A 23357-nucleotide genomic window follows, 5' to 3' on the forward strand; every position below is an offset into this window, starting at 1 on the left:
GATGACATTATGTTCTGTGGTGCCTGTCCCAGCAGTGAGTGTTGAGAAACCTGTGTTTGGTTCCAGGTTTCCCTTGTGATCTTCTGCAAGGTGTATAATCTTTCGGTGTCTTGGTTTCATCATTATGTGTACATATATATACATATATATGTACATCTTTTAGCAAATAAAATCTCAGGGCAACAGCTTCTTGTGAAAAGATATTTATGAGATTTTTAGAAACTAGTCTAGTGTAAGTGGCAAAGACTTGCAGAGGGTGGGGGAAGGGGATGGCAGTTAATTTATTTGGGCTGAGATCTGCTGCTTTCCTGAATGTGACGCACTGTTTTGTCAGTTGGGAGGCTGCTGCTTAATTTTTTTAATTTTTTTTTTTTTTCCCTGGGTCTGATGGGAGCTTTTTCAGTAAATTTAGTTTGCCTCTGCAGTATGTTTAGGCTACTAGGAGCTTGAGGGTGTAACACAAGATGTTTATTTTTGCTTATCGCCTGTTCGCTATTGTATTTACTTCATATCAAGGCAGTGTCAAACAGTTAAACTTTGGATTTGTAATTTGTAAATCCTGATTGATAAAGCTGTAACATGATTTAGTTTCAGCTGTCATTGATTTCAGCACTAATGTAATTTCTGTTGCTTAAACTGACACAGTTGTCAGTAATACAAAAAGTATACTGTTACTAGCACAGAACTGTGTATCCATATTAGAAACATTTTCCACTTCAAGTATCCTGTAAAAGCCGCTGTTCTGCTTCTGACTGTTGTGGAATCCCACTGCTGATGTTCTGTTTCTCTGCAGTCACATTTGAGTGATCGTTAAAAAGTATTTTCTTTTCCTTGTTTCTTTGTGTATGTCAGAAAGAAAATAACCTTTAAATAGAAATTATAATAATTGGCTACTTGCAAAGCCCAGTCAGGCTGGAAAAAAATTTCTCTCCATCAGGTATGTCTGATCTAAACTTGCTGTATTAGAGGAACTGCCTTCTTTTTCTAGATGGAGGAATTGAGGCCGGAGCTTTTAGCTTTTTCTCCAAACTCTGAAATTATGTAGAAAACAATTGAGAGAGAAACAATATTTCCTAGAACTTGTCATTGTTTTGCTGGTTACAGCTACTCATTTAAATCAGATTTCTGTGGGCTTTTCCCCCATCTCTTTGACCCATAGTACAGTGCGAAGTTATCTCTCTGCGAGTGAGGTTTTATTAGGCTGAAACAGATTGAAAATTTTCATGTTAAACTACATCTGCTTCCTAAGTTTATAGCTTATTTGCTATTACTAAAATTGATAGTGCCATGGAAATAAGGTATGAAAAGCAAAGTAAAGATTTTTGTGGAATATGACATGCCATGAGTAGTCTTTATATCAATAATACTGAAGTTTTGAATATGTTTAATAAAAGACATCATTGGAACTGGACTCAGAGTTGGAGCACTCTATTTGAATGGTGCAGCAGCCTGAAAGCACTAGGAGATCTTCAGCGTGTGCTATAGGAATTCACACCAGTGCTACCTAAAAAAGGTCAATTAGCTTTTTTATTTGCATTAGGTTTCTTAGACATTTCCTTAAGGGGAACAGACCATATGAAGCCAAAAGGTGTAATTTGTGTCAGTGTTAACCTAACTGGGGATTTTGCGATGGAGATGTAACTTTTCATTTATTGCTCTATACAAGTAGCAGGACACCTTGAGATAATGTTATTGTACTAATCTGTAAATTGTGCTGTGATACATCAAAGGCTTTGAGAAGATAATGGATATGTGAGTAATTAAATCACCATTACACAATGGGTGTTGACAAAGTAGTTGTGGAACGTAATTGGTCTTCAGTGTTCATACTGACAACTGTAGTATTATGGAGGAGATGTTACAGGAGACAATCTGTCCCTTGGGTACAAGAAGCCTCTTTGGAAGTGTGGAGAGATGCCACTCCAGATATTTTTCATTTAATTTACTGTTCCAGATTTGAGATTGTTTTGATGTAAGCAAGCCAGGCCTCAGGCATATGACAGCTCTTTGTTTTCTTGCTGGGATTCCAGATATCTGTGAGCAAGTCCGATAGGATTAATATTATGTCATCAAATAGCATCCCCGGCTCCCGGGAAAACATGCCCTGTCACAGAGGTGCTATGAAGTCACCATTGCCCTGAACATTGTGTCCCTTCGTGCTGAGTGACCAGAGTCAGTTCTGCTGGCTCTCTTAAGCCAGCCTCTGCCAGCTCTGCTGCAGCATGCTCCGCTATCATGTGTGTGGAGTTGCTCAGCATACCAGGCTAGCGACACCTCTTCTGATACCACTATGGCACCTTTTTCATCTTAACTTCCACTTGGGTCAGTTAAGGTTTTCCCAGCAGCGCTGCTATGTTTTTTCCAGTTCTTCCCAAACTCCTATTTCCAGACATCTTTGATAGTAATGGAGCAACAATGAGTATTTCACAGAACAAATACTACAAGTTTGGTGGGTTTATTTTGGCTGTGGTGTTCTACCAGAAGTTCTAGTATCCACTTGAATTTTGTAAGGTAGGTGTTTTTGTACATTTCTTCTGACACCAAGAGTGATGGTCTGAGATAGCGACGATTTCTGAAGAATATTTATCCATTTGTGGCTGGGTGTTTCTGCTCTTTAATGATTGTGGGTTCTGGTCAGTGGTGATTTTAGTTTCACCTGCACTGTTGAATACATTGGATAGATATTCTGGGTGTGTTCTTAACATTCCTGGATGTTGAGATATCAGAGTGGAAGGGGAAGGACCAGTTATTTATTGTGATCGTTGTAGATACATGTTGATGAGCTTGCATTTTGGTATATTCTGGGTTTTCTTCAGTACCTGTTGGTCTATGGGAAGCTGCTCCTCATGATGAGGTTTGGGAATGGAAAAATTTTCATGTGATCACTTTCCAGTAAAAAGAGGTATGTGAAAGACTCGGAAAAGTTACTAAAAGGTTTTCATGATTCTGTTATTGCTAGGTTTCCCTCCACCCAAAAATATGAGCATATGCATGTGAACGTATAGACTAATTAAGTTATAAAGCACCTCCCCTGTCCAAAACTGCACAGCAGTTACTAAATACCCAGGGCATTAATCCAATAGTCATTTGAAGTTTGTGCTGTTGTAAATCACGTGCTAAAAACGTAACAGTACTGCCTCCCCTTTTTATAACGGAGTGGGCAATAATATTGACGGCCCTGTTCGGAAAGGGTGAGCGTTTCTGAAGGAAATATTTGGATAGTTAGAAATGGTTACCCAATTTTGTAACCCATCTGCAACTGTTAACAAATCTATCTGGGGTATGCACCTGAAAGGTTACAGTGAAACTACTGGAAGCCCATTGTGGATGGGATTAATTATTTGGGCATGTTTTAATGTCAGCTTTTATATGTTGCTAAGGATTCTTGCTTTTTAAATTTTCTCTCTTATTCTAGATTCTCCTTCTGGCTTTGAGGGCGTTGCTTTTGAAGAAGAGGATCTGAACGGCGAGCTGATGAACGAAGACATACGTATCCATAGCTGGCCCTGTTCTTACTACTTGGACACCAGAAAACAATGGGTCGCTGGCAGACTCTCGCTGACTCCTGTTGCAATCAAATTTACAGCTGACAAGACTGGGGAACTTTTGGTCGACTTCCATCTTTCTAGTGTCAGTGAGATCAAGAAGGAATCTTCAAATTTAATCTTCAGCTCCCTTACCATCTTAGAGAATAACACCAAGCACTGGTTCAGTTCTCTGCAACCCAACAGAAATGTGGTATTCAACATCCTTGAGCACTTCTGGAGGGAGCAGTTGCTGTCCAGCCAAGGTGCAGGAGCAGAAGCAGCAGCTTTGCAGTCAACAAAGGGAAAAGAGCTGACGGGGTTATTGACCGGATCACAGAAACGACTGGAGGACACAGCAAAAGTGCTGCATTACCAGGGTGAGCAGTTTGATAACATCATGAGAGGACTCAACAAGATCGAAGGGGATATGGATGTAGCGGACAGGTACGGTACTGTAGCATCCTCTGAGCTAAGCACTGGTTGTGGGATTGTATTGTTAGACCTGAAATTTGTGGGGCAGATCCACAAAGGTCTTTAGGAAACTAAACTATTGACTTTCAGCAAAAGTTTAAGCCTGTGATGGTCTTTTGTGGATGTAGTTCTTGTTAAAAGATGCTTCTGTATTTCTGTCCTCCCTTCTGTATGTCACTTTTTCACCCTGGTGAAGTTGCCTGTGTATATATACCTGTCCTCTGTCCTTCAAATAACTTTTCAAGCCCATGTGAGTTTCAACCACAACTGGCAGAAATGGTAGAGGTCTCCAGAATTTTAACAACCTATAAGTTTTGAGAGAATAGGCAACTAGTTAGGGGAAAGAGATGCAAATTAATGTCCCCACTAAAGGCCAAGGTATGGCATTCACATTTTTATTAGATGTCCTAGAATATGCATAAATGAAAGATACTGGAAGTTGGGTTTGGTTACTTTTGCCAGTCTTGGACCAGCCTGTTTTGCTGTTCCACAGCAAACACAACCACAGTTCTGCTTTTCTGGTTCTTTTCAAAGGAAATGTTGAGTATGGCAGGTGGGCTGCTGGCTTGGAGACAGTTTCTTAGAGTTAGCAGGAGAGAGCTGCCAATTAATCTTTAATTCAAGTAGATTGTACTCCTTTCTCTGTGCATCAAAGTCAGCTCTTAAGGCTGCTTTTTGCGTACAAATTGTGTGTAGTTGAGGGTTTTACATTTGCCCTTTCCTTCACAAGAACTTACTTCCCAGCTACACACAGCAGTGAGGATTGGGTCTGCGGTGCGGATGTAGTCAAGGAAATGGCTGTAGAAACAGTGCTTCTTTATTTGTGCTATAAAACTGCACTGCTTTTAACCTTACATGGCTTACTCCCTGCCTTTAGGTCTAGGTGGAATAAATACATTTTGAAGAAAATATGAGCAGTGTTGAGCAACATGGAACTGCTTTGTCTGCAAAGTGTGGTGGTGCAAGAACGGGAGAGACAGTACTAGACTATTTGTGGTAATCTCAATCAGGCACTTTAGCCACTGTATTAAAAAAAAATTAGCCACCAAGTGCTGCCTTCAGACAACTGAAGTAGATTTGGAGAACATTTGAGACGTTGCTTAAGTTTAGCTGTTGCAGAACTCAGTGTGAATAGTAAATGGTTGGGGTTGGTGTCTTAATCAGAATGTTATGACTTTCTATTTAATGATTAATATTCTAAGTGAATTACTGTATGCTATTTTGTATGATGCAGGTTGGATTCGGTAGCAGTCCAAAATAGACAGTAAGGTTAAATTAGTACTGTAATGTTTGAAGATATATAGCTATGAGTGTCTTCGTATAGAAGCTCTGACACCTTCATGAAGAAACAACCCAATAAAGTTCAAACTAGTTGTTTTTGGAAGAAGCATCTGCTTTTAGATGGATATCATGTCTAAAAGAAAGTGTTGATTTCACAGTGATTCTGGTGATATTCTCCATACCCTTTAAAGAAAAGCCAAGATAACCGAAAACTTCAGCAATAGCTTTTAAAGTTCTGTAGCAATAAACAATGAGTAGGAAAATAAATACCTGCTCATTGTTTTTGGAAGAGAGTTTTGTTTTGGGTTAAGATGTGCTGGGAGGTATTATTTGTTCTCATGAATCTGAAGAGCTAGATACTTTGATTTAAAAATGTAAAAATAAAGGAAGGCATTGACCAAATGTTAGCTGAGATTCTGTTTTATCTACAGCGTGAAGAGTTTGGCCAGCTTGCTCGCAGACTAAAACACAGCCCAGAAGCCATTAGTGAAACTGTGTTTTAATTGCACTGTGTTTTTTGAGGAGTTCTAACACTTAGTTTTCTAGCATAGTCTGTGTGTGTGTGTTTTTTCTCATAAAGGTGCTTCTCTGCCAAATTCTTCTCTTAAACTGATGACATCTTTCTTCACATCCCTAACCAGTGTAGAAAACGAGGAAGACTGTGATTGAAAGTCATTTGATTGGTACATGTTAGGTAATTCAGACTATTAAAGGCTCTTTGACTCTTGCTTTCTTTAGAAACTTGATGAGATGTAACTACATGGATAATATCATGCAGGACTATTTTGCATGTGTAGCAGAATTTGTGCTGAAGGAAACTTTGGTAACAAACTTTTCTATCTGCTCGTTCAAGGTTATATGAGCGACACCACTTTGATGGTGGTGTCTTTCATAAAAAGAACCAGGCCCCTTTATCTACTTGCATATGTTTAAAACTTAGATTAGCTTTATTTTGCCTGTATGTGTGGGCTTTTTTGGATTATTAATTCTGTTCTTGTGTATGCCTGGGTATATACAGCTGCTTTCAGTGGACCTGCGTGCAGATAAGCAGAGCTGGGTCTGACGTGCTAGCAGATGTTCAAAGACCAAAAATAAACAGAAAGCCAGATTCACTGATTCCTTTCTAATATATTACAATTAGAGGACAAGGTACTCTGGTTGCAATTTTTCATTTGTATACAAGGACCGGTCGTATAGTTTGTTGATACAGAGGGGTGACTCCTCCGTGGAAGGCCAGGGAAGTTGGCTGGAGCCTTTGTTAGGGCTGTGCAGCAGAAAAATCTTGACTGTAAATCAGACATTGCACAACCAGCATGTCAGTCCCTGGGGAAAGAGGGGAGGAGATGGGTGAAGGGATAAAGAGATGAAAATTAAGGCTCAAAGCTATCCAGAATAAGTTACTACAATGTAAACGGAGGTTTAGACTTGTCACATTGCAGCTGCTTTTCGGTAAGTGAATGCACATGCTTTTCTCACGGTGAATTTGATGAAGCGAAACCATATTGTGGTAGGAATTTAATGACTTTTCATAGGTTAAGACACAGGCATAACCTGTTCTTGTCCTGAAGTACCTTGTTGTAACTCTTTCATACACCAAGAGGACAGAAGATGTGCTTTGCGTTCCGTAGAAATGAAATCAGGTCATTTGTTTCCGTTTAGTTACTGCAGGTAGGTTAGAACGTGGCTTTTAATTTTGGAAGAGGGTGTGTGCTAGCAGAGCCTAGGGCTTTTTCAGTCGTTCTCTGTGCTGAACTTAAGTTGAACCCCATAGTTTCAGAATTCATCCTAAATCTATGATACTGTGCCATTTCAAATTCTGTTATTGTAGAACTTTCTGTTACATCTCCTTTGGTCTCCCCCCCCCCCCCCTCCTTTTTTTAAGGAGTGTTGCAGCATTTTCAGAGGGCAGTGAAGAGCTCCAGACCCATTACTCATGTCGCATGCTATCTACATAAATATCTGATGTTCATGGTTTAGTTGGGAGTACATTCTTGGAACAATTCATTCTACCTCCGCTATCCATGAATTCAGTGGTTGACTCCCAGTATAACTTTTTCTCCTTTTCCTAGCAGATGAATTTCTTTAAGTAGGTCTGTTTTGAAGCCAGTGCAGAACTTTGATGACTAGTAAACAAAGCATGTTCAGTTAGAGCTTCCTCTTTCAGATTAGACCTTGTCTGCAGCCAAATTAAACAGGATTTTAAAACTGCAAAATCTTCTGTATACAGACTCTGATTCTCTCATGGAAAATAAATCATTGCAAAAAGTATCTTGAGAGCAGCACTGCTGTGATGCCTATTTTATTAGGCAGTACCTTTCTAGAGTAAATTTAAAAGCAAAATAAATCAAGCTGGCTCTCCAGAACGGCAATGAGACTTTGTATTTTGGTCTGATAAGGCTTACATCTCTAGGATTTAAGTCAGTAAATACTCTTGTAGCATCAGTAAGGTGACTGTTTCATTAAAGGTTTTGTTGCATGTGGTCTGGCTTCATTAGAAGCATCTACTACAACTACCATGCCAGTGACACATGCCTTATCACTAGGTAGCCTTTAAGGTATTTATGGGGTGGAGGGCACACAATTCTGATCGGGGTTGAACTTCCTTAGCGCTTTCTTTTTGTTTGGTTTAAACTCTTCGCTCCTGTTAGTTGAGAATCCATGCGTGCCTCCGGCGATGGCTTTGCTGTTCTCTTCAGTGACTGAGGGGTGGGCTGAGAAATCTCCACTTAAAACATCCTGATCAGACTAGTTGCTTGCAGGATGGTTTGGTTTGTGGGATGCTTCCAGTCAGCTCACTGCTGTTTCCAGGGAGGACTGGGTAGGGTAGTTTGAGCAGTGGATGCATCCCAGAGGGTTGATTTGCCTCTTCCTATATCTGCCTGCAACTGGAGACGGGCCATTTCAGCTCAGATGTGAGGTGGGTACCAGAGGCTGCTGGTGGGGGACAGAGGTGGCTGGTTGCACAGTGGGATATGAAGTTACTGTACAGGGAGATGTAGTTGGCCCCAAAATTTCTTTCCAGCCACTGAGGCTGAGTCGTCCTGACTCAGGATTGTCTGCTGGGAGGATGGGTTTGGGTGATGGGCAGGGGATGAGAGGAGAGCGGGAGAAACGGAGTGTCATAGGTGCTGACTGTGGCTCTGCTTCTAACTCCTGTCTAGACTTGGAGATGTTAACAGATAGGCAGCACAGCACATGGAAAATCAAACCAAACCCACCACCTTTCCTCTGTTTCCCATTTTTTTTGGTGAAAAGAGTACTGGTGAGGCTTCGACCCAAAGAAATCTGTGATCATGATCCTTTCTTGGGAAAGGATGTCAAGAAAAGCGGAATGGGCTGTGCTGTTAGAAAATACGACAGAAGGATCGTGTCCTCTGTATCATTGATTCTTCCTAACAGCATGTTCCATCTTTCTTGCCTGCAGCTGATAAACTTAGGTGCCCACTTAGGTGCATCTTCTTGCTTAGAAATAAGGGGATTGACTGCCTGTGTTATTTCTGGCTATATAGTGGTCTTCACTGGGACCAGTTGCTTAGTTCCTCCATAAAGTGAGTTCAGTTACCTTTAAGCTAAGGCACCAGTTTCCCAGCAAGGAGGCTTGTCTCCTTCAGGAGCTACACCAACATTGATGGTGAGGCAGATGCTGAATGCCAGTGGGCAGTCTCTGCTGGACTTTTCAGCCTCAGCCTTGCACTCTTTATAACTGGCAATGGGAATTTGGGAGCGGAGGCAAAGCAAAAGGTGGCATCAGACTATGGGGCTGAGGTATGAAAGAATAGAAAAAGGCAGTGGTGGTGACGGCCAGGTGTGGAAACACTGAGGTAAAAGGCAGTGTTAGCTGAAGAACAGATGGGTGTAAACTGGCCTGAATAAATCCAGTTGGAAGTTGGATTTCTTGCATCAGAACAGTGAGATTCTGGGACCGCTTTCCAACATGTTAGCAAATGAAGAAAAGCTGTTTTTTGTTTTAAACTGATGGATCCTAGTAAGCTGTGAATAGGTTTGATGAGTGAAATAAGAAGGCTGGATTCAGTATTAAGAAATCTTTGTGTCTGCAGTAATTTGCTTTGCACTGGTGGGGTAGCATGACCCTCCTACTGGCTTTCACTCTTCTAACACTCTCTTTTCTCCCCTAGGTTGTTGACTGAGCTTGAATCTCCTTCTTGGTGGCCATTTAGCAGCAAGCTCTGGAAAGTGCCGTTGGAAACGAAGCCAAAGGAAACCGCCACAGTTTCCGATTCGAAGAACCAGGAAGGAATCATAATTAGAATTCCAGTTATTATCACCCACAGAACAGACTCAAATGTCAAGCCAGGAAAACTCACACTCTTCGCTTCTGGCCTGGAAATCAGTGACTGCAATTCTCAGGTCATTCACCGGTTTGAATCAAAGGATGTAGATGATATCAGAGTTCATACGCCATATGAAATCAGTGTCCGTCAGAGATTTATTGGGAAGCCCGACACCTCTTACCGGCTCTTGTCAGCAAAGATGCCAGAAGCAATCCCCATCTTGGAGATGCAGTTTAGCAAAAAGATACAGTTTTTAGAAGATGCCCTAGGATTTGTTGGTGCCAGGAAATCTCCTCAGGTAGATTTGGGGACCTCCATTTGGCAAGCAGGTATGTGACAGACAAAGCAATCCACCTGTAAGCAGTAACAATAAGCATCAAAAGTTTTCAAGTGGTTTTCAAACTCAGAATAGTGTATAATATTTACAAGGCAAATCCTACCCCCCGCCCCTGCCCAAACGGTGAGACCATGCTGATGATAAAATGCAATCAATAACCACCAGGTGACTTTAGACCCTCTTGCCAAGAGAGAGGGGGTAGAGGTGACAGAAGTGTGAGGCCTTGTTTTAGTTTAGTCGGATTTACTTTCTCCCAACTACATTAGCAAAACCTGTGACTGTAGCTGCTGAAGCTGAGTGTCCCTCAGGAGCCTGACAGCTGGAACTTGCCAAGCCCTCTTTAACATTGTGCTCTCAGCTGGTGTTGTCACTAACTCCACACCACTTTGTGAATGGATTAGCTTAATTTGAGTTTCAGCTACTGGCCTGTGTTTTAACTCAACGTCACTCTTTTTCCTGTGGTTACCAATTCCGTATTGTGCCCCTCTGTGAGGAAGGGTCATTAGAAATCCATTCTTTTCTCCTGACTGCATGCTTCAGGATCCTCTGTCATTGCTATTTTTCCTTTGTCAGTTTGTAGCTGGAAGCATATTTATATTAAACCTGTTGTTCAGTTAATTGTGGAAAGCTTAAAACAAAATTCCAGTCCGGGAAGTTTATAAATAACATCGGATAAACATCATGTTAATTTTCATGTCTTAAAAAATGGAATTTTGTTATTGGGCAAGTTCAGGTGTTTGTATTTAGTAGATTTTAAGTCTCAGATTAGGTGAATGCATAGTTTAATCGTTTTAAGATAACACAGTGGAGACTGAAACTCTTTCACAACAATAAGTGACATTCCTTACCACTATTACTTCTAAAATTCCTGGGGGGGTTGTTTTTTTTTGTTTTTGTAATCCAACCCTGGATACATTTGGAGAGCTGGTGAATTTTTGTCTGTTAGGAATTTATTTCTATGAACACACCTGAATCCTTTTTTTTCCTAAAAATGACAAAAGAACAAATTGGTGGATGGATTTATTGCCAGTATATTAAAAATAAGTAGAAAAGTGATACAATAAAACAATAGATTAACCTATTTCTGTGCACCAAGCTAAAACTGGACTTCAGCAGGGAGGAAAATGTCCTCTTGTTGATGAGTTGTCAAGGGCCATAGCTTGGAAAAGCTTGTTAATTTTTAAGGAAGTAAGTCTTGGGCATCTGGCACTAAAATGTCAGCACAACAACTTAGAGGAAAAACAACCTGCTGGTTTCTTAAGCGCTGAGTTATTCCAGCAAATTGGTGTTCAGTTCCTGATGGTCTTAAGACTGGTTACATAAAATAATTGGTTATACAGCCCTACTGTGCTTAATTTCCCACTGCTCTGCTCTGTTTGCATCTGAGTCAGTGAGTCAAGGATATTGCTCTCCTACCCCCACCTGCATTTTGACTGTTTAATTTGGAAATGTCAGTTAAGAAAACTGGAGGTTATGGAAATCCTGACTTCTCCAGCTCCACCAAAACCCTGTTTGTTCCTTCCCCGGAGTCTGTCACCGTCTGTCTCTGTCACAAGATGGCAGTCACGGACTGTGTTTGAACCTCTGGGGTTTTTCCATGGCTGTTCACATGGTGGAAATACTGATTTTTAATTTTTTCTTTTTTTTTTTTTTTTTTTTCCTAAAAGCAGGGAGGGGAGGGGGGGAAGTCTATATTATGCATGCCTGCCTCTGTGTACACATAAAATATATGTGTCTATTTTCAGATAGCGAATGTTGATTCAGAGACTTATAGGAGAAATATCCTTGCAACGGAGGTATGTCTGTCTCTGCAAACTGGCTCCGAGCGTTCTTTGCCCTCAGTGGTGCAGCTCAGAGATGTGAACTTTTCCACAACTGTCCTCGTCTCATCTGGATCCTGTCTGTTTATACTAGTCCTGCCTTAAAGTTGTGCATATTGCACACTTGTATAAGTAAATACAAAAAAACCCCTCGTCTTTCCTAAGAGTTTTGGCTTGATTCCACCTAGAAGAGGAATTTGTGAAGAGTTTTAGACACACCAGATTATCTGAAAGTATTCTTAGTTCCTTTGCATGTCTTTCCTGACTGTATTTTTTCAGACCAAGCCGCACGGGGGTTTAAATGCTCAGGACAGAGCAGCGAGGTTTGTTTTATAACAGAGGTTCTTCTGTGCTGGATCAAGCCAGTACTTTCCTAGCCAATAATGTTCTCAATAATGGCTGATAACAGCTACCCAGGATTAAAAAGCACAAGAAATCCTACAGTGCGCCTGCAGTATAACAATCTAGGGCAGTGCTGTCTCAATCCTATAGCCAAAGACTGGCATTCACAGTCTTTTATCCCTTTTGAGGCTGCTGAATTTTTCCTGCTTACCCCTGTGACCGAATATTCTCATTATTATGAGTTTCCAGCACTTTGTGATTTGAGATTTGGTAGCTTCTCGTCCCTCACGTGGTGGCAGCGAGTCTCCCAGTCCAACTGGGTGTAACACAGATGAAACAAAATTGCTTTTTAAATGTTTCTGCCTTTCTATTACATTCTGTCCCCTTTTTTTAAACTAGAAAATTGCTGAGAAATGACAGATCTCCTTCCTCCTGCCATTCTTTTTGTGTGCGTCTGTCATATCCCACTCCTGTTGTTGTCCTCAGCGATATTAGTGGAGTGGAATGGATAGATTTCTTGTTTTTAATGAAATAATTAGCATATGGTGACACTCAGCTGATAAACACAAAGAATCTTGTCTGGCTGTTTGCTGCCGTGGGAAGGTCTGTTGTTCCCTCCCCACTTTGTCCTCTGAGGGAGACCATGACAGTAATTTACCATAAGCAGCATTTTTCAGTGCCTGGCCCTTAGGCTCTCTGAATACGAGGAGCATTTGCACAGGGTAACACTAGTAGAGTGAATGACTTGCTTGTCTTAAATCTTGATGGTGTCCGAGTTCAGTGACTCGGGCTGATAACCGAATAATTGCAGGGATTATGAGTTTGCAGTAATTACTTGAGAGGGATTTAGGATTTGGTACTTTGGGTTTAGCTTTTGTCTCCCTTTTCGTGGGGCAGTAATGCTATCCAAAGCGGTCGGGTGTACGCTGTCAGTTGGCCAGCCAGCTGGGCACCAGCTCTTCAGCCTGGCAGCGGGCTCTGGCATCTGATGTTCTTTCTGTCCTGATGTACATGAGAGCCGCTGTCATTGTCCTGCGCTGGGTCAGGCCACATGCTCACAGGTGGCAGCAGTAGCGTTATCTTCCTCCTTGGTACCTCTTTAAGGGGGAGAGCTTTGGAGATGTTTGAAGCGCCTCTAGGAGCCAAGCTGTGTCTCGGGTGTTTAGCACCCATCTGCATTAGAAATAACAACCTTTCCTTGCAGCACGTCCCTGCTACCCTACTGGGTAGTATCAGATACTGCAATAAGAGCTGATGCTTTAAATAAAGGACAGGTGGCATGTTACATGAGGGATTGCGTCCACGCCGCTTAGCTGGGGGTGGTTGTTAGCGTCAGTGTTGCCCTTCTGTTTCAGGGGTTTGCTGACTTGACTCTTGGGCTCTGTCCCTGATCCATCACTTTTAAATTCTTTAAATAAAAAGATTAAAGAGCGAAGAAGCAGCAGGTGGAGAATCCTCATTTATCTGATTGGGAGTGTGTTGCTGCTTCTTTGCTTTCTGTTCAGATGAATCCCCACAGCCCAAAATCAACCCGTTCTCCAAATGCTGCCTTTAATAATAAGTCATCTCTCGGCAGCCTGGTCACCTCCAGGTTAGGTGTTGTACAAAATACAGCTTGAATCCTTTCTAGAAGAACATAGCTTAACGAGCAAGGTTGGGTTAGGCTTCTCTGAGTGCGCTTGTCCCCTCGCAGACTGCTTTGGAGCAAAGTAGAGGTCAACCAGTTTGATAGTAGCACTAGTCCTCCCCATGGGTACAGGAGATGGCAGTCTGACCACGGGAATTTCTCTTGCAGCCACAGGACTCCTGGGAGGCGTGGTGCAGCCCTGCTCTCTGTTGGGAGGTGGAGAAGGGATGGACAATGACGAGGTTCAGCTGCAGAAGCAAGAGAAGATCTCCCAGGAAGAAGCACAAGAGCTTAAACAGGTATAAACTGAGATAACTTTGATAAGAGTTGTTTCACTCCCTCTGCTTCCCTAATAACATGCATTTTCATCATCAGAAGCATAGTCATTGTCCTTAACAAAATATTCTTCTACCTAAATGTAGATGGGCATATTAAAAAAATTAGTTAATCAAGCCTGTGATTAAAGTACACTGATAACTTTATATTTCTTTTTAACTGTTTTGAACAAATCAGGGATTATCAGCAAAACGTATTAAGTGATAGAATTATAATCCAAGGAAAATCCTTAACCATAACCTGTTTTTTCTGAAGAATAAGAGGCTTAACAATTAAATAATTTTCATCTTTTTTGTGTTTTCCCTATGCTACCTTATTCTTTTTAGTAAGGGGTAGCAGTTCTGTTTCAGAAACGTCCACAAAGCTGAACAAAGAGAGAACTTGTAGTTAGAAAATAAGTATACAGTCTAGCAAATTAATAAAGAGGATATAGGTTGAAGATTTTATTAGAAAAAAATATTTATTTAAAGTAATCCGGTCTGATATTGTTCCTTTAAATGACTCTTTAAGGAATTTATCTCATAGCTGACATTCAGAACTTTTAGTGAAGAAACCCTCTTCACTAGTATGTGGTTGATCTGGAAAGAGTGAACTAACCTGAAAAGCAAAGGAGTACGGTTTTCATGGTTTTTCCATTAAAATATGTTTAGTGGTGGTGATCACAGCCACATCACAAGATGTGATTGAAGATTAAACTTTATTTTTTTTTTTTTTTTTTTTTTTCCCCTATAGCATCTTCTTCTCTTTGATATTCCACCTGTAGCTTGGTGATAGCATTATGTGAAGTATTTGCTAATTCCATTGCCTCTTAGCCAAGACTGCAGTTTTCCAGCCTCCTTCTTTTATTTTATAGTTGGGAATTAGAATACAGCAACTTCTGTTAGCATGAGTACATTTCAGAGCCACAAGCACTTAGTGGCTTGAGTGGCTAAAAATGAAAGCTTCTTGCAGGAAAAATCTATTTATTAAAATTAAGCAAAACAGTTGGATAAGTAAGAGTTTAGCTGGTGCAGAAGGTTAATTTCAGAAATTTCTGAAATGCTCTGTGTTGGATGGTAGACTAGAAACAGTGTTAGTTGGCCAGTGTTATTTAAAACAAAACAAAACACTTTCAAAATTAACTAGAGCTCAAAAGACAGGTCTGGTGTTTATTTATACCACACCAAGACAAGACTTTTTAAGCCAGTTAATGATTTGGGGTGAGCTTGTGGGATGGTGTGGGTGGGGAGAGGATCTGAATGCCAAACTGACAGGCCAAGAATTAGTCTGATTTTTTTTCCGAATAACTGCTGAGCACCTGTTCCCTGAGAGTCAGGCCTCTTTAATCATCATTCCAGTCATTAACAATTTTAAGGTACATGCTGTAATTCCTATAAAACTCCTGTTAGTTTTTCTTACTAGGAGTCACCACATAAATGCACAGTTTTAGACCAAAACTTGCTTCAGTACCAAGATATAATCAAGAGCTTTCGACTGAAATATCTTATTTGGGCTTTTTGAAAAACAAAATGGACTGTTCACCATTTAATCATTCTCCCTTCTCATCTTTTAAAGAGCTTATCTCCATAATCTACCATTTCATCAAAAAATAAACGTTTTCTGAAGCAGCGTTGACCTTTTGGAGGATCTTGAAGGAGAGTATTTCTCAACTGCAGTTGTACAAATATCAGCAATCTGTTATTCATGCATGCATACACTTTGTGCAGCTGTTATGTATTTAGAAGGACTAGTTGTTCCTCCCTTAGATGTGAGCTTTTCAGCACTATAATTCTGATTTGCAGCCAAAAGCAGAAAAGCTAAATGCGTTATGAAGGGTTGTTGGTCATGGGCTACAACTGAAGACACATTCTGCTACACCTTGCAGAAGAGACTCTTGAGGAATTGCTTCCCCAGGGCCAGTTCTTGACGGTTGAACACCAGCCTTTGTTGATGCTTGATATTATCAAAGCAGTTGGCTGTGACTGGAGAAGGAGAGGATAAGGGAGTTCAGCGTCTTCCATCTTGTGACATGGAAATGAAGGCTCATCTTGTAGAGACTCCTCTCTCCCCAGCTGCTCCCCCCCGAAGCATTGCTTTTTCTCATTGCTCTAAAGCACAAAGCAGAGTGAAATAGCTCAAGATCTTTCAGTTCTGTTAAGAGAGAATGTGGTGAGGTTTAGAGGGGAAGTGTAAAGATGTGGAAGTGAAGGAAAACGTGATCGAAGGGGGCACTTCCTACCAGTAAAGTCAGATTTGAAAGGTATAGAGGTTGGGGATGTATTCTAATGGGGTTCAAGGGCAGCATCATGGTAAACGCCGTATAAAGCCTTTCTGGTATTGAACCCCTAGCAGCGTTGAGGTAAAGATCTTGAAACTACATCTGAGCAGGACATTTAATGCTTCTCTAAGGTATGTCAAGGCTTTATCTAAGATTGTATTTGCCATATTCAGTCATTTTATAGATGAGAAGTGGGTTAAGTCCATAAATACAAAGCAGGGCAGGGAACCAGGAGCTTTGTCTCATTTTGAGCTGTGTGGCCTTAAAGCAGTCAGTCATGAGCTAGGTTGTAGGGTGCTCCTTGCTGAGGTGTAGCCTCCTGCTTTGTCCTTTTTTCTCCAAACATGTCTCACCAATGAGCACTGCCTATAGTCTCATAGTCGCTTAGTTTTAGCCTGCAGCCAGGGCTTGTCTTTCATTGATGCAGTTGCTCCCAGAGAGCTTCTTTGCACTGCTTCAGTTCAGCTTTCCATTTGGGAAGTGAGCAGGATGATGGTTAATCACATTTGCAAAGCATTTAGAGAGTAAAGGGGGAAAACAGTTGCAAGTGCAAAGCATTAACATGCATCGAAGAGAACGGTACTTGTGGCATCATACTTTCGTGAATGAATGAAAGGTATTTGAGGTCCCTGTGTTGATAACTACAGTGTTTTTCTGAGCAGTTTCCTCTCTTGAGGATTATGATCTTTTATTCTTTGATTATCTGTAATGCCAGCACTTGTTGTTTTTTTGTTTTTTTTTTTAAAAAAAAAAAAATCACAAAGCCCAGAAGAGCTCGGCTTTGTCCCCCTCATTACTTGTGATGGGGGTAAGTCCAGCAGAACTTTTGAAGTTGGAGAAGTAAGAGGAATTTGTGATGAACAGACAAATAGATGTTGCTCTTCCTCTCTCCTCAAAGTACTTGCAGTAGTAATAATAGATGTTTTGCAACAGGAATTGTTGAATGATGCTAAATTCCTTCCATTAGAGCTGGAAGCCCTGAGATTCTGCAGTTGTGATTGGGTGCCTGAGTAGCAGACCTCACCAGGACTTCATGAAGGGATGTTTATGTTAAAAAACACAGAGTTTGTGGCAGTGTGAGCTGTGATCCTTAGCTGTGCTACAGAGATGGAGAAAGAAGCCTACGAAGTTCCTGTGGTCTGGCTGAGTCTCTGCCCATGGCCCCGCTGTGGCTGACATAATGGCACCGGGTGTGAAAGGGGATATGGTAATATTAGCTTAAGGGTTGTGGTCGAGTGGGGGAAATTCACTAAATGTGAATTTATTTTGCCAAACCAGTGCTTTCCAATTTCTGAAAACGTTCCTGCCAAAGAACTGTTGCCCTGATATTTACTGTCTGCAGATTGCATATGCCATGAAAATAGAGATAGTATTAAAGAACTTAATTCTGTAACATCTGGGAAAAAAAACACATCCCGGTGCATGTCTTTTTGACGTTTGCTTCCTCGATGTCTTCTTGGGTCTAGATGGTTCCATTTCAGTCCTTCGCTACTTTCAGAGTCTCTTCAGTGTTTATTTACCCTTTTATCATGCCCTCAACTCAGGAAATGGCAACCGTTAGGTCAGAGAAAAAGCTTTTTGTTGAGGAACCATTCATTCCAAGTGCTAAATAGCAAATTTGCTCATAGGATGGCCTTGTTCCATGGCCTATAGCAATCAACAGACAACTGATCTTAAGAGACACGTGTAATGACCATGCCTGGGATTTATTTTTTGGAAAGCACAATACAGGGAGAGAACTGAGGTCCTCACAACTAACACTTTGTATTTGCTTGTGTGTAACTTAAGTATTTGATGGTACCAAAATAAAAGGTGGTAGCTAAGCCTGTGGAGCTGCTTGAGCATTTTTTTCCAGACAAGACCAGTGATAGTGGCACCATGAGTGCTTAGTACTTTCTGAGAAAGTAAATAAAAATCAGACTTCTATATCAGCCCAGGGAGAAATCAGCCACTAAGAATAAGATAGTAAACAGTGACCCTTCCATACTGTCCAAATAGCCACTGGCTCAAAAGAGCTGATCCTTTAAAATTTGTCCGCTTTTGCGTGCTTCAGATACAAGGGACCTGCTGTCCTGTTAAACTTGCCTATTCCCATGTTTTCTGTGCTCAGAAGTTTTGTGCTACAGGAGACAGCCTGATTTTCAAGAGCAGGCAGAAGCCCTTTTGCAAGTGGCTGGTGTAGAGCTTGGGTATTTGTACACCAGACACAACTTGGGATCAAGCAGAAGGAACGTCTGTGCTTTGCATAGCTACCGGCTGATAACAGCAATCCCAAACAGGAAGCATGTTAAAGCGACGTAAATTCATAGATTTTTGTTACGGCAAGTTGCGCTTGTCTTGTGAGACATTGACGAATGCCCTCTAGTAAATTGTGTTACAGTGGTTTAAGATGTTTCCACTCTCTACTGTCTCCTTGCCCATTTCCAGGTGCTACAGGAGAGCATGTGGACAGGCCTCTTAATATTTTTGGCAAAAGATCACTCAACCCCTATTGTGGGCTTGAGTTTATGATGGGACTATGAATTGTAATATTTTAGGTGTTGTCCTTGCTTCTTGCTCACCTGCAATATGTTCAGCACAGAGGTGAAGCACTGTATGAAGTCATGATACGTTATCACTGTGTTTGCACCCTGGTTCAGAGTACTGCAAATGGCAGTTCTTTGTTTCCTCATAACAGGTGAATTTGGCTGGGAAAGCTGCACTCATGAGCCATTTCTGGTTATCTGTGCTCTGCTTCAACATTCGGACTTCAGTTGCACAGAGATAATGGAATGGATCTCGGGGAGGATTTCAGGGAGTTCAGACTACAACTGGCAATGCCTCCTGCACAACGATGCTTTCTGTATCTTATTTTTACTGCTGGATACTCAAATGTATTGAGAGGGTAGATCATATTTCTCAAAGTTTAGCTAAATTATGTTATTATGATGGCATCTCGGGACCCAAACCAAACTGAGGTCTCCATTGTAAGATCTTTAGGATACAATCTTTGTTTGTACAGTGCCTGACACTTTGAGTTTAGCTCTTCAGGTGGTGTGGCAAAATGAGAAAGTAGTAGGGCTAAGTACTGAGTAGGTTCACGGGCTTGGAGTCCTCTCCCATCATCCCATTTGTGTCTCTGCTCCAACTAAACCGGTTGCTCAGCTCTCACTTGAGCCAAAGCAGAGAGGAATGGGCAACTCTTGAACTTCAAGCAGGTACATAAAATAGAGCAGGTGAATCATGACCTGAAGTGCACTGCGTTGTCTAGGTCCCTGTAGTCTGTGCGAGGATTTGAGGTACAGAGCTTGGATGGACACCTCTCCCCCCAGCAAGGCCCAAGTCTGCTGTAGTTGAACACTTGACACAGGGCGGATTTGGAGAGCAGAGTGCTTCCTTGTTTTTTACAGCGAGAACTCTGCGTGGGAATATTAGGTAACTTGCCTGGATTTGCACAGAAAATCTGTGGCTGAGCCACAAGGATAAATCAGACTTTCCAAATTATAATCCGGTGGCATAAATCTGAGGTTGTCTCAACGTGAGATTGACCAGTGCCTGAGGAAATGTGCCTTTAAAGTGAATCTTTGATGGGCTCATACCTGCTCTTTGGCTTTGTGTAACAGATAGAGTTTCACGCTGAGTTTTTATGGCTTGGTTTGCTGTCCAAATTACGTGCTGGCACAGAAGGCACTGCTGCTCTGAGCAGCTGACAGAACTGGAGCAGTGATAACTAGACATCTTGCCATCATTTTGCTTTGCAAAAATAGTGACCAGCTTTGGCCAGACTTCAGATTCCAGTAACTCTTTCCAGCAAGCTCTGTGGGCTGTGCTGGAAAAGCATGTTAACCATTTCAGGTCCCATTGGATTGAGCAGCTGCACTGAACAGTTGAAGATGCTGACAGAGAAAGGGTTAAGGGATTTATTACCAAACTCTCTTAGGCAAAGCAAATTAACAGATAAAAGTGAGCCGCTTGTCTTTTATTTTTGTGTGTGAGTAACCACACCGTCATTGCCTGCTTCGTTTCAAGGCAGAGCCTAATTGGCAGGTGAGCTGAGCAGAGCCCTGTAGCTGACTGAGCTTCCATTTTACTGCTTTCATATTTTAAAAGCTTTTCTGTTCTCAACAATTGTGTCTCTTTCTGTATTTTAAATGTTGTAGTGAATGCTATCAAAAGTAATCTGGTTTGAAACTAAAACTGGTTTTCCTGGTAAACCTGGGCCTTTTCTGGCACAATTTTGATTTACAAATAAATTGGGTGGCTCTTGGAGAGGTGGGGAAGGAGGAGTGTCCCTGCTTCCTTTCTGCATCCTCTCCTGCCAACCCCTGCTTTGCTGCATGGCACTCTTGGAGGCTTGCACCACATGTCACCACGTTGACCTTATGTGCTCGCCTCAATGAATTTCACAAATTCATGTGCTGGGACACGGCTCAGGGAAGTTGAACTTACCACACTACTGAGGGTGCTCGGTGATAAACCTCCAGAAGCATGTGCCTTAGTGCAGCAAAAGGTGGAGGTGTTGAACGGCCAGAGGGACCATCCTGGAGCACCTGTCGAGCTGAGCCGTGTTCTAGAAAGCGTTGGCAGCTGCTGCTGCTTTTGTTCTGCTGTGCTGGAAAACAAACTTTGGGATGCTCTTGGATAAAACTTTTTAGTAAACTTGCTGAAAAAATATCAGTGTGAACCATCTTTAAATCATCTGCAAATGATGAAGCACTTGCTTTTCACTGCCATCCTTTAGGATATACTGAAGGAGTGAGGTCTCTTCTCTCTTAAACTTTTAATTCTTTATACTAGTTTATTGGAGTGGAGGCTGAAACCCTGTAATCTCTCAGCTGAGCATTGAAGCTGGCCCTGCTCTTACTTGGGTGGAGTGGACTAGAAGACCTTCAGAGGTCTCTTCTAATCTTAATTATACTATGACTTTATGAATAGTAGGAGTTATTTCATGTAGCAGTGGCTACTTTATGTATTTATATGTATGTCTGTATATACAAAATGTATGCAGAAGAAGCTCAAAGGAAGGCTTGAGGGAGAGCCACCTCTGAACTTCCCCTTTCCAAGTAGTAGAGTTACTTCTTCAGGAGAGGCAAGACCTTATTCCAGACCTGTGTTCTGAATCATATACGTGATAGATTGGATCATGTAATTTTTCTTTTTGGTGCGTATCCTACACACGTCTACCACCTCCAGTTTGGGGAATTCAGGCTCACTTTCCTGTTACAGTGAAAGAACCTGAAGTGTTTCATTTGGAAGAGAAACAGAGGGGGTTTTAGCTTGTAGTTTTGGTAAGAACAGAAAAAGGTAGATTAAGCTTGATCCATGGTTTGTTTTGTATTTTTGCTTTGGCAGCCAAATTGCAAAACCAGTTATTCACACAGCCGTATTTCTAGCTGCTAGTGATTTATGGAAAGAGCTGAGAGATATTTTACGAGATAAATCTCACTACTGTGGCTGACGTCCAGCTTTAGTCAAAGCATTTTGTCTGCGTAAAATTCCCCTGCCATTCCAGCTAGATATGATATTCCTCACTGCTTTTCTCAAACCAGTAACTTTCATAGCTGCAAATGATGGGACTGCTGTGGAATTCAGCCCCACATGTGGATAGAGGGGTTGCTGATGTTTCACAGCAGCTTTCTGGGGTCTGATTATATATATTCTAGAAGGAAAACAAGAAAACAGAGTTTGCCAGTTATTATGAAAAAAGTAGAATTAAATATGTATAGAGCACAATTCTTTTTCCCTATTTTACCAATAGCCACAGATTTATTTTGTTAGACAGGCTGCAGTTCTGGTATCTTCAGTAACGTTGCCTGGATGCTCATGTGTCACAGCAGTTGATGTTGTGGGATAGCGCTGGGGTAATTCGCTTTCTTGGAGACTGTTACTGCGATTGATTGGATAAACTGCTCTTATTAAGCAGGCAGAGTGGAGATATCCTCGTGGCCCATCTGTGGATGCCAAAGGCAGCAGATCATGTAGGCCAGCAGAGACAACCCCTTTATGATCTGAAGCAACTGAGAAGCTGGATTTCCAGTCAGGATGATATGGTGCTTCCAGATGTCCCTCTGATACATCCGAGGGAAGGCAGCTGAGGCTTGCCTGAAAGCAGGTGCTTTCAGTTTGTGCAACCAGGCTTGTTAAGGGAGTAGCCACAAGAGGGAAGAAAAGGCAGTGATATATAACTCGTGCCTGGGACTGCTGCTAAAAGGGACCAGTGTTACAGGGTAAGGAATTAAGACAGATTTTTCTTGTGTTGTTTGGATCTCTGCTCTTGGACTTGGTTGTGTGAACTGTTGAAAATTAAAGATGAGCAGGCCCCATAAGCCATAGGCTATCGGCACGGATGTCTCCTAGCCTTAAGAATTCATTAGCCTGGCTTTCTCCTTTCACTTTAGAGGCTTCTGCCTTGTTTGGACCAGTATCTACAGGCTTTTTCAGACAACAGGGTCTCCTCACAATCTTGGAGTAGCTCAGGGTGTTTGCTTACAGTCCCACGTATGAACAGTAATTTGCTAAGTGTAGTGTAAACCGGTTGATATGTAATATAATGCTTGCAGCCTGGAATAGAGCTGTAGCCAGTGCATCTGTTGTTTCTCATCTCGGGTACAGCGTGAGCCTCTTGGCTGCCTTGACGTCCATTCATACCACACCACCCTCTAGTCCCTTGAAAATTATTTGTTTGGTTGCCCAAGTCTCACTTTTTCCCTTCTGCTCCATCCAATGACGCTTCTTTCTTTAGTGGATTGTAGTAAAACATTTTCTGTCCTTTGACCTGGTCCCTGCCTAACCTTGCTACGCCTTCAGCCACGTGATCCCCTCCTGGCTTTGCACCAGCCGTGCTCTCTGTCTGCATTGGCTCTCAGCATGCACAACATCTCAGGTCATGCTACTGCTCTAAGATGCAGACGTACCAAGGAGATACTAACAGACCCAGCAAAAAGCTGACGTTTACACTGATTTTTACTTCTAATTGATCCCCCCCCCCCACTCCCCAACCCTAACATTTCAGATTTGATTTTTCTGGTCTTTTGTTCATTGTTTAGTTCATCTCGGTTCAGCTTATGGGAGCAAGACCTGTGTCTTTA

General features: G+C 41.7%; 1 protein-coding gene across 8 annotated transcripts in view; it reads left to right on the forward strand.

Annotated features, from left to right (window-relative positions):
• Positions 1–23357, forward strand: part of SNAP47 (synaptosome associated protein 47) — a 30327-nt gene that overhangs the window by 4226 nt on the left and 2744 nt on the right. For 2 of the 8 annotated variants that reach the window (XM_074845256.1, XM_074845235.1), the window contains exons 2-5: positions 2817–2902; positions 3416–3971; positions 9416–9900; positions 13866–13996. In XM_074845256.1, the coding sequence (XP_074701357.1) occupies positions 2863–2902; positions 3416–3971; positions 9416–9900; positions 13866–13996 (1212 nt within the window). In that variant the 5' untranslated portion in view covers positions 2817–2862. Of the gene's footprint in view, positions 1–2070; positions 2512–2816; positions 2903–3415; positions 3972–9415; positions 9901–11653; positions 11705–13865; positions 13997–14765; positions 15084–17257; positions 18110–18967; positions 23299–23357 lie in introns of those variants that run through there. The other 6 variants (XM_074845245.1, XM_074845284.1, XM_074845274.1 and 3 more) reach the window with 6 other exon arrangements.

This window comes from Strix aluco, chromosome 1 (assembly GCF_031877795.1).
Source record: "Strix aluco isolate bStrAlu1 chromosome 1, bStrAlu1.hap1, whole genome shotgun sequence".
Taxonomy (NCBI): domain Eukaryota; kingdom Metazoa; phylum Chordata; class Aves; order Strigiformes; family Strigidae; genus Strix; species Strix aluco.